The sequence below is a fragment of the Microplitis mediator genome, chromosome 6 (genome assembly GCF_029852145.1).
Source record: "Microplitis mediator isolate UGA2020A chromosome 6, iyMicMedi2.1, whole genome shotgun sequence".
Taxonomy (NCBI): Eukaryota; Metazoa; Arthropoda; class Insecta; order Hymenoptera; family Braconidae; genus Microplitis; species Microplitis mediator.
Window position 1 is genome coordinate 1,916,790 of NC_079974.1, and position 14,036 is coordinate 1,930,825.

Genomic DNA, 14,036 nt, shown 5'->3' on the forward strand with positions numbered 1-14,036 from the left:
CAAAAATTTTAATCTGTTTTTGATCTACCCGGACTGAAATATTTGACCTGATTTTAGTCTAATTGGACCATTTGATCTGTTTTTGATCTTTTATAAAAATTTTAAGCTGTTTTTGACCTGCTGTTTTAAAAAACATTTGCGTTACGAGCAGACTAAATTAGATTGATTCGTGAACTTTAAAAAATTTCAGTTCTGAAAATTTACAAGGACAAAACTAGATTAAATCATGGACTTATAAAATTTTTATTTATGGGCAATATTTCTAAAAAAATATTAAGTTGCAGAATTGATTATGTTTTATTTACTATCTTTTGTTGGAAGATGTCGGCAGTTAACGAAAATTTTTAGTTGTCTTCATTGAATATTTATATCATTGAATAAAAGTGATAAAGCAACTCTTAAAATGTCAAGAATTTTTTCTTATTTACTGGATAAAATTGAAAATATTTTGGCATAAGAAAACATCAAAATTCTTGTGCTACGGAGAAAAATGTTGGCTCGAAATCTAGCAATTTTTATTATGCTGTCGACCAAACTTGAAACAGAAAGTAAAGTATCCAAAAAATTACTATGCTCTTATAAAAAATTATTATGCTGCATCAAAATTATTATAATGTATGAAAGTAATTGATATTGAAGCTTATCGATAAGTTTCTCGCGCGTAATAAGTAATGTGATACAGTATAATCATTTTTTGTAAAAGCACGATAATTTTTTGGATGCTTTACTTCCTGTTTCAAGTTTAGTCGACAGCTTTGTAAAAATTGGTAGGTTTCGAGCCAACATTTTTTTCTGTGTGACATCTTATTATGGAAGCCCGGGTCAAAAAAAATCTTATATTTGATTTGATTTCACTTAATTTCCTTTGAAGTCATCGATATGCCGACAACTGTATTCCACATTTTAACTTTTTAAACTTTTTTTGACTTAATATTGACTTAATCTTGACTTTTTTTTACTGTTTTGCCTTAAATGAGACTTTTTTCGACTTAAATTGTTTAGTTTCCTTTAATTTAACTTTTTTTGGCTTAAATTATTTCATTGCTTTAAATTTGGCTTGTTAGTCTTAAAAAAACAACTGGTTATCGATTCGAAATCTAGTTCTATATTTGACTTAATTTTAAGTTTAAAATTGAGTCAAATCGAATGTGGTTTTTGTACTTATTTATTAATTAAACTAATCTAAAATTAAAACTAAATTTTAATTATAGCAAATTTTTTAAAAATTATTTCTGATTAAATTAAAACTACTATTAAAAAAATTTTTATTGCAATGATTTTTTTTTATTCTGTTCCTGAAGAATATAATAATTATTTTTTTAATTAGTAATATTATTATTCAATACATAATTGTTATCATAACATTATGTCTAACTTCCATTACTGGTGCTACTACCATTAATGTTGACAATAACAATAATAATAATCATAATAATAATAACATATTCGGCATAGTTATTAATGTTCATATTATTATTATCATTTTTATTATTATTATTATTATAACTAACATTATTATTATAACTGTCGCTAATAATTATTACTATCATTAATTACATGTTACTAACTATAAGTATTTTTTAAATTTGCGTTGTAACTGTCTAATTTTGTTTAATTCTAACTTTAATGTAACTTTTTTTGTTTTAAATCTGAATAAAATATATTTCAATTGAATCAATTTTGACTTAAATGAAACTTTTTTTAACTTAAATCTAAGTAAAATGTATTTAAATCGACGCAATTCTGATTTGAATGTGACTTTTTTTGTCTTCAACATAAAGGAAATAGAGTCAAACTGAACCAATTTTGACCTAAACGTGACTTATTTTGTCTTAAATCGATCCTAACTTAGCCACAAAAAGTCAAATCTAAGTCAAAAGTTATGGAAATTTTACACTGTTTAAAAAAATTAACTTAGTTAAATTTGAAGGATTTTGACTTAAATTTAAAGTCATAATTAAGATTTATTTTCGACCCGGGAGTGCATTAGCATGTTTTAAATACCAAGAAAATTAAAATAAATTAACAAATCTAGATTTTATTTATATTTATAAAAAGTCCTATATTTGTCCTTAAAAACAATTGAACACAGACTAAAAATATAGAAAATAAAGTCTGTTTTTGTCCTAAAAAATATAATTGAACACAGACCAATAATTATAATTAAAACGTCTGTTTTTAGTCTAAACCCGATTTAAAACAGACCAAATATCATACGAAATTAAGTCTGATATTGGCCTGGATAATGATTAGTACGGACAAAAACAGATTAAATTCCTATATAAAAAAAATCCGATTTATAAACTTGAATTAAATGAAAAATATTTGAATTTATCATTTATTTTAAAACAGATCTAATTTTTTGACCCGGGTATTTTCAGTGGAACTAAAGAATAAAAAATTAGTTCTTATTTTTGGCGCACCCTAATATATATATATATATATATATATAAATATATATATATATATATATATATATATATATATATATATATATAAATATATATATATATATATATATATATATATATATATATATATATATATATATATATATATAAGTTAATATTTTATTTATAGAATATATTTAATATTTAGTTTTTCTTATTTAATATATTAGATGCTCTATGGTCTTTATTGATATTTAATAATCAATACTCGTTAAATGCATTATAGTTTTAGGTGTATATTTACAGAAATAATGATTACAATTTTACTATAAATTATAATTTTAAAATATTTACGAAGCGTTACATTATATTTTTCAGTCTGTTAAAAAAGTAATAAACTTATGTATAGTTAATAATACCCAGTTACCAAACAGTTTTTAAAGTGTTTGGTTTTTTGCATACATAATTTTCAACTCTTATGAGTTGTGTTAATATTTTAACATTGGAATAAATAATCAGCATTCTCCTATCACTTTTTTTTATAGGAATTACATGCTCAATAATAGATTTGGTTTTGATGCGATATGATATATATGTATTATACATAATCATATCTAATTATATAAGAGTATATATAACTTATATATAATTATATATAATTAGACCTGGCCAATTTTCAGATCTACTTATATATAACGTATTATATATAATCATATATAACCTATATATAATTATATATAATTAGACCTGGCCGATTTTTAGATCTAATTATATATCAGGTCTTATATATAATTATATATAATTAGGCAAAATCATTTTTTCCCGGGAAGGTATGACCCCGGGTCGAAAAATTTGATCTGATTTTAGTCTAACTGGACTGTATTTGGACTACTTGGTCTGTTATTGAACTTCGATAAAAATTGTAATCTGTTTTTGATCTACCCGGACTGAAAAATTTGACCTGATTTTAGTCTGATTGGACTATTTGATCTGATTTTGATCTTTTATAAAAATTTTAAGCTGTTTTCGACCTGCTACTTTAAAAAACAAACGCATTACGAGCAGACTAAATTAGATTAATTCTTGAACTTTAAAAAATTTTAGTTCTGAAAATTTACAAGGACAAAACTAGATTAAATCATGGACTTATAAAATTTTTATTTATGGGCAATATTTATGAAAAAATATTAAGTTGCAGAATTGATTATGTTTTATTTACTATTTATTTATTATCTTTTGTTTAAAAATGTCGGCAGTTAATGAAAATTTGACAGCTTAATTTTTTAGTTGTCTTCATTGAATATTTATATCATTGAATAAAAGTGATAAAACAACTCTTAAAATGTCGAGAATTTTCTCTTATTTACTGGATAAAATTGAAAATATTTTGGCATAAGAAAACATCAAAATTTTTGTGCTACGGAGAAAAATGTTGGCTCGAAATCTACCAATTTTTATTATGCTGTCGACCAAACTTGAAACAGAAAGTAAAGTATCCAAAAAATTACTATACTCTTATAAAAAATTATTATGCTGCATCAAAATTATTATAATGTATGGAAGTAATTGATATTGAAGCTCATCGATAAGTTTCTCGTGCGTAATAAGTAATGTGATACAGTATAATCATTTTTTGTAAAAGCACGATAATTTTTTGGATGCTTTACTCCCTGTTTCAAGTTTAGTCGACAGCATTGTAAAAATTGGTAGGTTTCGAGCCAACATTTTCTCTCTGTGACATCTTATTATGAAAGCGCATTAGCATGTTTTAAATACCAAGAAAATTAAGGGGTTAGGGGTAGTCAGAATTTTCAAAAAATCGATTTTTTTTTTTTTGCATTTTCTTAAAGTATAATATTTTAAAAATATTGTGTGAAAATTTGAAGTGAATCCGACAAATTCTTTTCGAGTTATTTAACAATGACCAAAGGACGCTCGGGTGCTACGTGGCATTCGAGAGCAGGTAGCTAGAAACAGCTGCAAGCAACCGACCTTTCGGGTTTCATTGTCATGAATATCTCCCCATTTTAATGTATTTATAATTATATATATATATATATATATATATATATATATATATATATATATATATATCCTTCTACATATATTCACAATTTGTAGGTAGTACAAGAACTGAAAAATAATTTTTGGTTGCCAGTATACCTGTAGTCGTTGCACTGATCAGTCGATAGTTTTGTGATAAATTATTTCTCAAGTGAATTAAATTATTAACCATGGGACGTGATTCTAGAAAGGTTTCAAGAGAACTTCGGAGTTCTGAAAAAATTAATAAGTCGCGTTCAGTCAAAAGAAAGAATGTTTTTAATCCGAAAACAGCCGAACGTGATGAAAGTATTCAGAGTACATCTTCTAAAAAATTAAAACAAAACACTGAAGATGATGTACCTGAAGACAGCAGTACTGAATTTCGAATAATAAATTTTATTCAGGTATTCACTGCAATTTCTGCTCTTATAAAATGTAAAAAATGTGATGGAAATGTAGTGTTTCAAACAGCAAGTACACGTGGGCTGGGATTCAAAATTGTAGTTGCATGTAATAACTGTGGAAATGAATATATTCCTTCCTGTTCTTTCGTTGGGCATTCTTATGAAATAAACAGACGTTTCATTTTTGTAATGAGAATACTAGGAATAGGATACGAAGGATTGTGCAAGTTTTGCGGCCTGATGGACATGCCGTCTTTTTTAGATAAATCTACGCATACAATTTTACTGAAACAGATTTTGAATTGTAGTAAAGCCGTCGCAGAAACCTTCATGACGAAAGCTGTGAATGAAGAAAAGCAAGCAATGCCAACAACTGAAAATGAAGATATAAATCATCTAACTGTATCGGGAGATGGAACCTGGCAAAAACGGGGATATACATCGTCATTTGGAGTTTCTTCTATAATTGGCTATTTTACTGGAAAGATTCTTGACATAAACATTAAAAGTGCATATTGTAAGCTATGTGAGTATTGGAAAAAAAAAACAAATACTGTTGAGTTCGAGGAATGGTATCAATCGCATGAAGATGTGTGTTCTGCTAATCATCAAGGGTCTTCTGGGAAAATGGAGGTGGATGCGATGGTCGAAATGTTTTCGTATTCTGAAACTAAATATGGAGTTAAGTATGCCAACTATATTGGTGATGGTGACTCCAAGACCTATTCAGGAATTATAAAATCAGATCCTTACGAAAATACAACTGTAAATAAAAAGGAATGTATAGGGCATGTCCAAAAGCGGATGGGGAGTCGATTACGTACGCTGAAGAGTAAACAAAAAGGTCTTGGTGGTCGAGGTAAGCTCACAGGAAAATTAATAGACAAACTAACTGTGTACTATGGTTTAGCAATACGCCGGCATTGTGATTCTATTGAAAATATGAAATCTGCTATAATGGCAACCTTTTATCACTACGGCTCGAGTGATGAAAAACCGAATCATGATATGTGTCCAAAAGGCGAAGAATCTTGGTGCTCTTACCAGCGCGCTGAAGCAAGAGGAGAGCTTGATACCTTTTCTCACGATTATTCTCCTTTACCTTCTGATGTTTTAAAAGCTATCAAGCCTATATACGAAGATCTTAGTAATGAAAATTTACTTTCAAGATGTGTAGGTGGATTCAATCAGAATAATAATGAAAGCTTTAACCAACTAGTATGGAAAATATGCCCAAAAACGGTAAATACTAGTTTTACTATCGTACAAATAGCTGCATACGTTGCTATGTGTATATTTAATGAGGGTATAAATTCATTATTAGTCTTGATGAATACACTTGGACTTAATTGTGGGCCTAATTCTCATCGGTATGCAGAAAGAATGGATGCTGCACGTATCAAAGTAGCAGATAAGCGCGCTAATGATAACACCCGAGAAGGTCGATTGCAACGTAGGCACCAGCAAATCGATATTTTGGAAGCTGCTATGTCGGCTGAAGAGCTATTATATGGTCCAGGAATAGATGACTCAGTGTAAGTTATTAAATAATTCTTATAATTCGACATAAATCCATAGCAAAACTTTAAATGCGTTTTTCTCAAAACTATGTTTTCTGAACTGGTGATCACTGTAACTTAAAAACTGCTCGGTAGATTTCAATAAAATTTATTGTACTTTTGAAATACATTAAAAACTCGTGCCTGATCGAAGGATTTTTTTTTTTTTCAAAAATTTCGATTTTTTTTTAACAATAAACTGTCAGTTTTTTTCTCGAAAATTTGAAAAAAATTTCCTGAGGCCGCCATTTTGTTAATTTCGAAAAAAAAAAAAAAAGCTTCGATCAGGCACAAGATTATCTATTAATAAAACTAATTTTTCTTGTCCGATTGATTTTAGATGAATCTCCAAGGACTTATGATGATCACCGCAAAGGACTTCGGGAGGAACGGGCTCTACAAAAACAGCGATAACTTTTTGAATTATTAATTTTTTTTTTTGAAATTTTCGTGAAGTCAAATCGAAACGTGTTCTAATAAAGCTATGTTTTTATTTTTGTCAAATAAAGTAATTAACTACAAAAAAAAAATTATTGAAAATCATCATTTTTTCATACCCCTGAGTACCCCTAACCCCTTAATAAATTAATAAATCTAGATTATTATTATTATTTATATTTATAAAAATTCCTGTATTTGTCCTTAAAAACAATTGAACACAGACTAAATATTATAGAAAATAAAGTCTGTTTTTAGTCTAAACGTGATTTAAAACAGACTAAATATCATACGAAAATAAGTCTGATATTAGCCTGGATAAGGAATAGTACGGGCAAAAACAGATTAAATTCTTATATAAAATAAATACGATTTATAAACGTGAATTATAGGAAAAATATTTGAATTTATCATTTATTTTAAAACAGATCTAATTTTTTGACCCGGGACCGTTCATAAAAGCCAAGGCCAAACTTTTTCGTCTGTTTGCGTTCATAATTCAGGCATGACACGAATGATGCAATACGTTGCGTACAGCCGTGTTGGACATTATGGTAATCTTTATATTGAGGGAACGTTTAAACCTCCAGCTCCTTTAGACAATATCAGCGATCTAAAAGTAGAACTAGATCACTTAAAAATTCAAAAACGTTTAATAACGTTTGAGCAGCCTTTAGATGATTTAGAAGGCATTAAAATCGTTTTTCATAATGCATTATCACTACATAAATACATTGGTTGTGTTCGATTTGATAAATGGTTTCATGGGGCAGATATTATGATTTTTGCCGAAGCACGTACAGTGCCTGCTGACAATATCGTAATTGATGGTTATGAAATAATTTATAGATCAGATGGAAACAATATAAATAAAAAGTTCCTTCGAGGATTGATTGTGTACAAAAAACATTATCTTGATGTTACTGTTGTCGATAATCTCACACAAAATATTCAATCAAATGACAATAAAAAAATTGAACATATTGATTTAGTAAGTCTAGTCATAAATGACTTACTTATTATCGGAGGTTATGCGTCACCTGACTCTTCTCGGAAATTACTTAAAGAATCTATTGAAAATATGATTAGATCTTGTAAATCAAACAATAATATGCTAATTATTGGTGACTTTAATCAAGATTGTTACAGCAATGATGTTTCATGGTTAGAAAAGTACATGAATGAAATCAAGGATTTAAAAAGAGCACTACCTCCTTTAATTTCTACTACTAACTTCAATACACAAATCGATGTAATATTTACGAATTTAGACAATTATGTGTTAGGTACTTATAAAAGTATAACTTCAGATCACAAACCTATTTTCTTTTGTAACAAGCTAAATAAAGTTAAGAAAAGAATTTTCATTTCTCATCCGAGGTTATCGCAAGTTAGCAATCCAAAAACTATAGTTATGGACTCTTTGACAGAAAAGGATTGTCCAAGTGATAGAAATACAAATTTGGTAAATTCGAAAAGGGTTATAAACAAGAATACCAATTTAAACACTTTATTAAGTACAAACAAAATACAGAACGAGTATTGTGAAAGGATGGCACATCCATTGAGTCAAAAAAATTCTGATAAAAATATAAAGAAAAAAAGTGATGTTGCTCAAAAAATACAAAGAAAAGTTCGAAATCAAGAAGAAATTCTTTCAATTCAAAAAATTTTACTAAAAATCGTGGCAAGCACATCTCTACAAGAAATTGAAATAGTTTTGAATCAAAATACAGAAATTATTTCAAAGCTTTCTACTGAAATTTGCAAAATTTCCAAACAAAATATGCCAAATTCACTGAAAAATCATTGTAATTACAGTAAATCTACTAAATATACATTAAAAACAGGTAGATTACCAATCATTAATGCTCAAATGAATCGTATACTTAATGATACATTTGTATTAACTGATGTTAAATCTGATGGTAATTGTTTATTTCGAACCTTCGCTGAATTAATCTTTCACGATGAAGACAGATATTTAGAGATCAAACTATATATCATATACTTTGCTTCTTGTTATAAAAATAAATATGAAACTTTGATTTCTCGTGGTTGTATTTCAGTAAAAGATAAACATACACATGATATGGAGTTTCCGAAATTAGATGATTTCTTGCGAATGGTAGCCCGTGATTATGAATGGGGAAACGAAGGCTCACTTTATGCTATGAGCGATGCTCTGAAAGTAATCATAGTTGTTATTGGTGTCGACCGATATACACATAAAAAAAGTAGTATTATCAAATATATACCAAGTAATACATCTTCAGCCGTGCCACTGACTATAATAAATGAAGTTCAATGGCACTTTATCGCAGCACATAGAAAATTCAATTCGCCAACGTTTGATGGAGAGACATGGCAAGGCACACGCATTATTAAAATTAATATAGAGTCGAATATCAACCTTGTTAGTACTGATATTCGTGAAGCACAAAGTGGTATCAATATTCAGGAGAAAATAAACAGTTCTGATGAGCCTGATTTATTGAATGTGCAAGAGATTTTAGATCAAATTTATGTTACTAAATCTATTAAAGAAGTAAATGATATCTTAAAAAGCCATGAGCATGTAGTTTCCAAAATAATCGATAACATTAAAAACAAGTTCGTATTCAATTATACAAATTTTATAGGGAATCATTCTTCAAAAAAGAGAATACAAAAACTACGGTTTCCGAAAATTCTCCTAAATAACTTTCACATTGATAATGTAGATGCTGACGGAAATTGCTTCTATCGATCAGTTGCTGAAATTTTGCTTCACGATGAAAAAAAATATTCTGATATTAAAATTTTCATTATTGCTCATACAACAAAAATAATAAAAGTCAGAACAGATAATAATTTTAGTGCATTAGATAGTTCAGCTTTAGATGATGAAGGCTCAATAATTGCATTAACTAACGCATTAGAAGCTAAATTAATTTTATTTTCCGTTGATGGAATCTCATCGAAACTACAAATGATTACTGAAGTAGGACCTACAGTTACAAAATCTGTAGAAATATTAACGATAATAAATACAGACAATACTCACTTCTTGGTTGCCCGACCAAATAACTGTAGTTTCACTCTTGATAACTTTAGGGAAGTTAACCGTAAAGAACTGGTAAATACTTTGTACATTAATTATGATACCAACGAATTATACCAAAACAATTTGTCAGAATACAATCAAATAAAAGACATTCCAAATTAAATTATTTACAGTGCTATTTATTAATTTACATATCAGGTGATGTATCGAAAATACTTTAAAAATAAAAATTTTTATTTCGTAAATTTCATCATAAGGATAAATGCACTGGTTAAATTTCATAGTAATCTACTAAAAATATGAAAAAAAAACAGTAATATAAAAAAAATATTCCCTTAACTTGAAGTAATAAACATTTTTTTTTTAGTATTGCATATGCCTTAAACGCGACGCGTGTAAGTATGGTCTACTCTTACTTGAAAATGAAAATCCCAATTTTGTCACGTTAAATTGAATCTGACAGTCTGAATATTCGTTTAAATGTAAAAATAATCACTCTGTCAGATCAAAAAATTATTACGGAACTAATTAAAAGTAATTTCAAGTTTATTAATTACTGTTTTTATCACAAAAATTGATTTTTAACTATTATGTTAATGTATTTTTCTTGGCTATCTAGCGTTGAGAACAAAAAAAATTTCATTCGTTATTAACTTTTGTTTAAAAGGTAAAAATAATCAAATAATGAGAATTCTACTTTAATTTCGGCTGCCGAATGGCTTTTTTTTTTTTCTTTAACAGCCGTCCTCAACGATTACAACTTTACATTTTTCTTCTTAACAAAGAAGAATTTCGAAAAAAACGTTTTGCTACGTAATAGATTTTTGAATTATCTATTACGTAGTAAAGCAATTTTCTTCGAAATTCTCATTTGTTTCATAGAAAAACATAAAACTGCAATAGCTTTACTATCACGAGTGCAACAAGGATAGCACCGTTTCTCGCCGTGAGTGCGACCCGAGGAACAGATGAGGATGGTTGTTGAGAAAAAATAAAAAAAAAGTATAGGAGTCTATATGAAAAAGTTAACAAATATACTAATGTAAACATTCAATCTAAATATTCGTGTATGACATGAGTGCTTAAAGCATGCTCATTTGGATTTTCCAAAATTTATTTATTATTAAACTCTTAGAAAACAATGTTTTTATGTATGAAACTTATTAAATTCAATTTCTCTAGGAACCTTTATGATCCCAAGGAATAGTTTTCATACGTGAAGTAATAAAACTAACATCAAACTATTGATATTAACGATATTTCTAACAATACTTTTTCTTCGTTTTGACATTTTTCGCATTTAATCTTTCTAGTAATTTTTTTCTGCATTAGAATATCGTTCGTAATTGTGATTTTGAGATTCTCATACTGCTGATCAAAAATTGTTACTTTCTTGATAAAAATATACATTGTTTATGATAATGAAATACTTATAAAAATTCAAATAAAGAAAAAAGTGATGTTCTAATTGTGCAGAAAAGTTTTTATCGATTCTGTTATTAGTTTTTAAGAGCTTATGATTTGTCAGGAGAACCTATTGCGAATATAAACTGTACTTGCTCCAAACTAATTAATTAATTAGTTAATTAATCAATAAATAGATAAATTAAATAATTTCTACTACAAGTTGTTGCTGCCCATTGTAGGCAACTTTCAGATTGTTTACAATAGGTTCTCCCGACAAATCATAAGCTCTTAAAAACTAATAACAGAATCGATAAAAACTTTTCTGCACAATTAGAACATCACTTTTTTCTTTATTTGAATTTTTATAAGTATTTTATTATCATAAAAAATATCGATTTCATTTGGCACAGTCTAATATATATATATATATATATATATCTGTCCAATAACATCCGTGGGCTTTTGCACAACGATCTTGTTTAAAATCATGAGTCACCTTTAAAAAAAAAAAAAAAAATAAAACAAATTACTAACATTCAAAATCTTCTTGAGAACTTTTAATTTTTTGAGATGTTTATCTTTCGAAATTGAGGATTGATGTATAGAATTCATCAATACAGATAACTTCATGAGACAAGGAAATCCTGAAATGGATTGAGATGCGATTCTATAGCTTTTTTAATGTGTAATTAAAATCGTGAACAAATTTATCATAGACAATAATAAGCAACATATGATCGAATTATTCTAAATAACAGTAAGTCATAAGATTAAAAACAGCAGATTTACAACCAAACTTATCCTAATAACTAATGTTTACTTACAATCTACTAAAATTACACTATGAACATCAAATAACTGTATTTTATCTAACAAGCCGTTGACATGACGAGCTGGAGCACTGTAGAATAACAGAACATGTATTGGATAGCTAATGAGAGACAATGGTTTCTTTGCTTACGAAGATCACGCAATGTTGTTGACAACGGTATGATTACACTTTCGATGGACATAGAAATGCATATATCTATCTCACAAAACGCTGGCGCCCGGTCCACACCTGCGCAGGAATGCACCAAGATAGGAGACATTTCGACACGGTTTTCACTTGAGACCTGAACTTCAACCTCTGAGTCAGCACACCTCACTGCCAAGCCGAAGTCCAGGAACTTAAGTTCTTCACATCTGATGGAACGCCATTCTGAGGCCAGTCCTTGTAAGCGAAATGTTTAATGTTGAATACGGTTCCAGTATTAGTATTAGTAAGACGCAAAGTTGTCACCTTATAGTTGCGAAAGCTTTTTATTTTGTTGGTCTTTATTGTAAGCTTACCGTAGGTCACGGTGAATCCTTTCTAAGGAATCCGATAAGGGTAGCACTTTTGTTTGTTATTTTCATAGGTCTTGGTAAGCATGGCGATAACACGAACGCGGTTTGATACACAGCTCGCCAGAAGTCGTGGGCCATTTCTTTCAATGGAGTCTGGGCACAGATAAATCTTCTCTTGATGTTGTGTCCGTCGACGAAGCTAGCATTGATGTAGTCGTTGAGACCCTTCCAAAACGGAAGGACCTCCCAATGTCAATATTATGACCATTAAAAATATGGTAACAATCACTTCTACTCACGTCAGCATTTTAATTATAATATTTCATAATGACGGAAATCACGTAGACTTTCGGTACCTACGGCATTTTCTATGTAGCCTAATAGGGACGATATTGAATAAGGAAAAAAAATGTATCAATGAGACTCCCGACAAATTTTATTTGTTATTTTTCAATTTTTTTAAGAGCTCATACCTAAGGCATCATACGTCATTCATTACGCGCTTCCGCTGAATGATTATCTGACCACTATTGATCTATATTGACCGTCAGTAGAAATGTGAATATTTTGACTGGCAGAACAAGATTTTTGTTATCTAAACAAACAAAAAGCAGTTTACGCGTGCTTTATCTGCTCGTATTCATGGATACGCATGCTATGATGTGTGGTGACGTGCTTTTGTAGGTGTAGCACATCGTTTGATACAGTCCCTAGATTGTGTTGGATAATGAACCAACGTTCCTTGATGAACTCACAGGTATCCAAGTGTGGATGCCAGAAAGTATGATAAATACAGGTGAACATGAGGTAGGTACAGTGCTTCTGAAAAAAAACAGGAAAACCACAATGTCCATTGTACCTACTTCAAAAGGCATTTTTGGTCGATTTGCCTAACTCGCTGAAACAATGAGGCATTGTTGCTAATGAGGTCCCGAATTCCGATACCGGAAAACCTACTTATATTATTAATTTTAAATATATCTACATCATCTATATCATGAGTTTGGAAAAACCGATACATATTCAGGTAATATAAACTTTTTCCTCTCCCTGGCGGTTTTGAATCACCCTGGAAGCAGCCTGGAAACACCCTGGGAGTGAAAACAGGGTGGAATCACGGTGGATCCAGAGTGGTTACACGGTGGGTTTGTGCCATTTTATCACCGTGTATACACCGTGGAATCAGGGTGGGTACACCGTGTAACCACCGTGTAACCACCCTGACTCCACGGTGGTTACACGGTGTACCCACCCTGATTCCACGGTGTATCCACGGTCAATACGCGATGTACGTGGAATCGCGGTGGGTACACCGTGTAACCACCGTGGAATCAGGGTGGTTACACGGTGTACCCACCCTGATTCCACGGTGATAAAATGAAAAAAAGGCCACCGTGTAACCACCCTGGATCTACCG

At 29.6% G+C, this 14,036-nt stretch overlaps 1 protein-coding gene and 1 pseudogene across 2 annotated transcripts; one reads left to right on the forward strand and one right to left on the reverse strand.

The window, feature by feature from the left end:
- Nucleotides 1–4,521: 4,521 nt before the first annotated feature.
- Nucleotides 4,522–6,965, forward strand: LOC130670104 (uncharacterized). 2 transcript variants are annotated; one of them, XR_008990309.1, is made up of 3 exons: nt 4,522–6,082; nt 6,165–6,375; nt 6,740–6,965. XR_008990309.1 is itself a non-coding variant. In XM_057473309.1 (2 exons), exons 1-2 carry the CDS (start codon nt 4,625–4,627, stop codon nt 6,741–6,743), a joined length of 1,755 nt encoding a protein of 584 aa, XP_057329292.1. In that variant the 5' UTR covers nt 4,522–4,624; the 3' UTR covers nt 6,744–6,954. The 2 variants fall into 2 exon arrangements, 1 of the variants encoding a protein (XP_057329292.1); XM_057473309.1 differs by having other exon boundaries at nt 4,522–6,375; nt 6,740–6,954.
- Nucleotides 6,966–12,159: 5,194 nt separating this feature from the next.
- LOC130669969 (tyrosine-protein phosphatase non-receptor type 9-like) lies at nt 12,160–13,494 on the reverse strand (annotated as a pseudogene).
- Between the last annotated feature and the right edge of the window lie 542 nt (nt 13,495–14,036).

Bases quoted from the DNA above. Each gene is read 5' to 3' on its own strand.
- LOC130670104 (XM_057473309.1), top strand. From the start codon at position 4,625: ATGGGACGTGATTCTAGAAAGGTTTCAAGAGAACTTCGGAGTTCTGAA.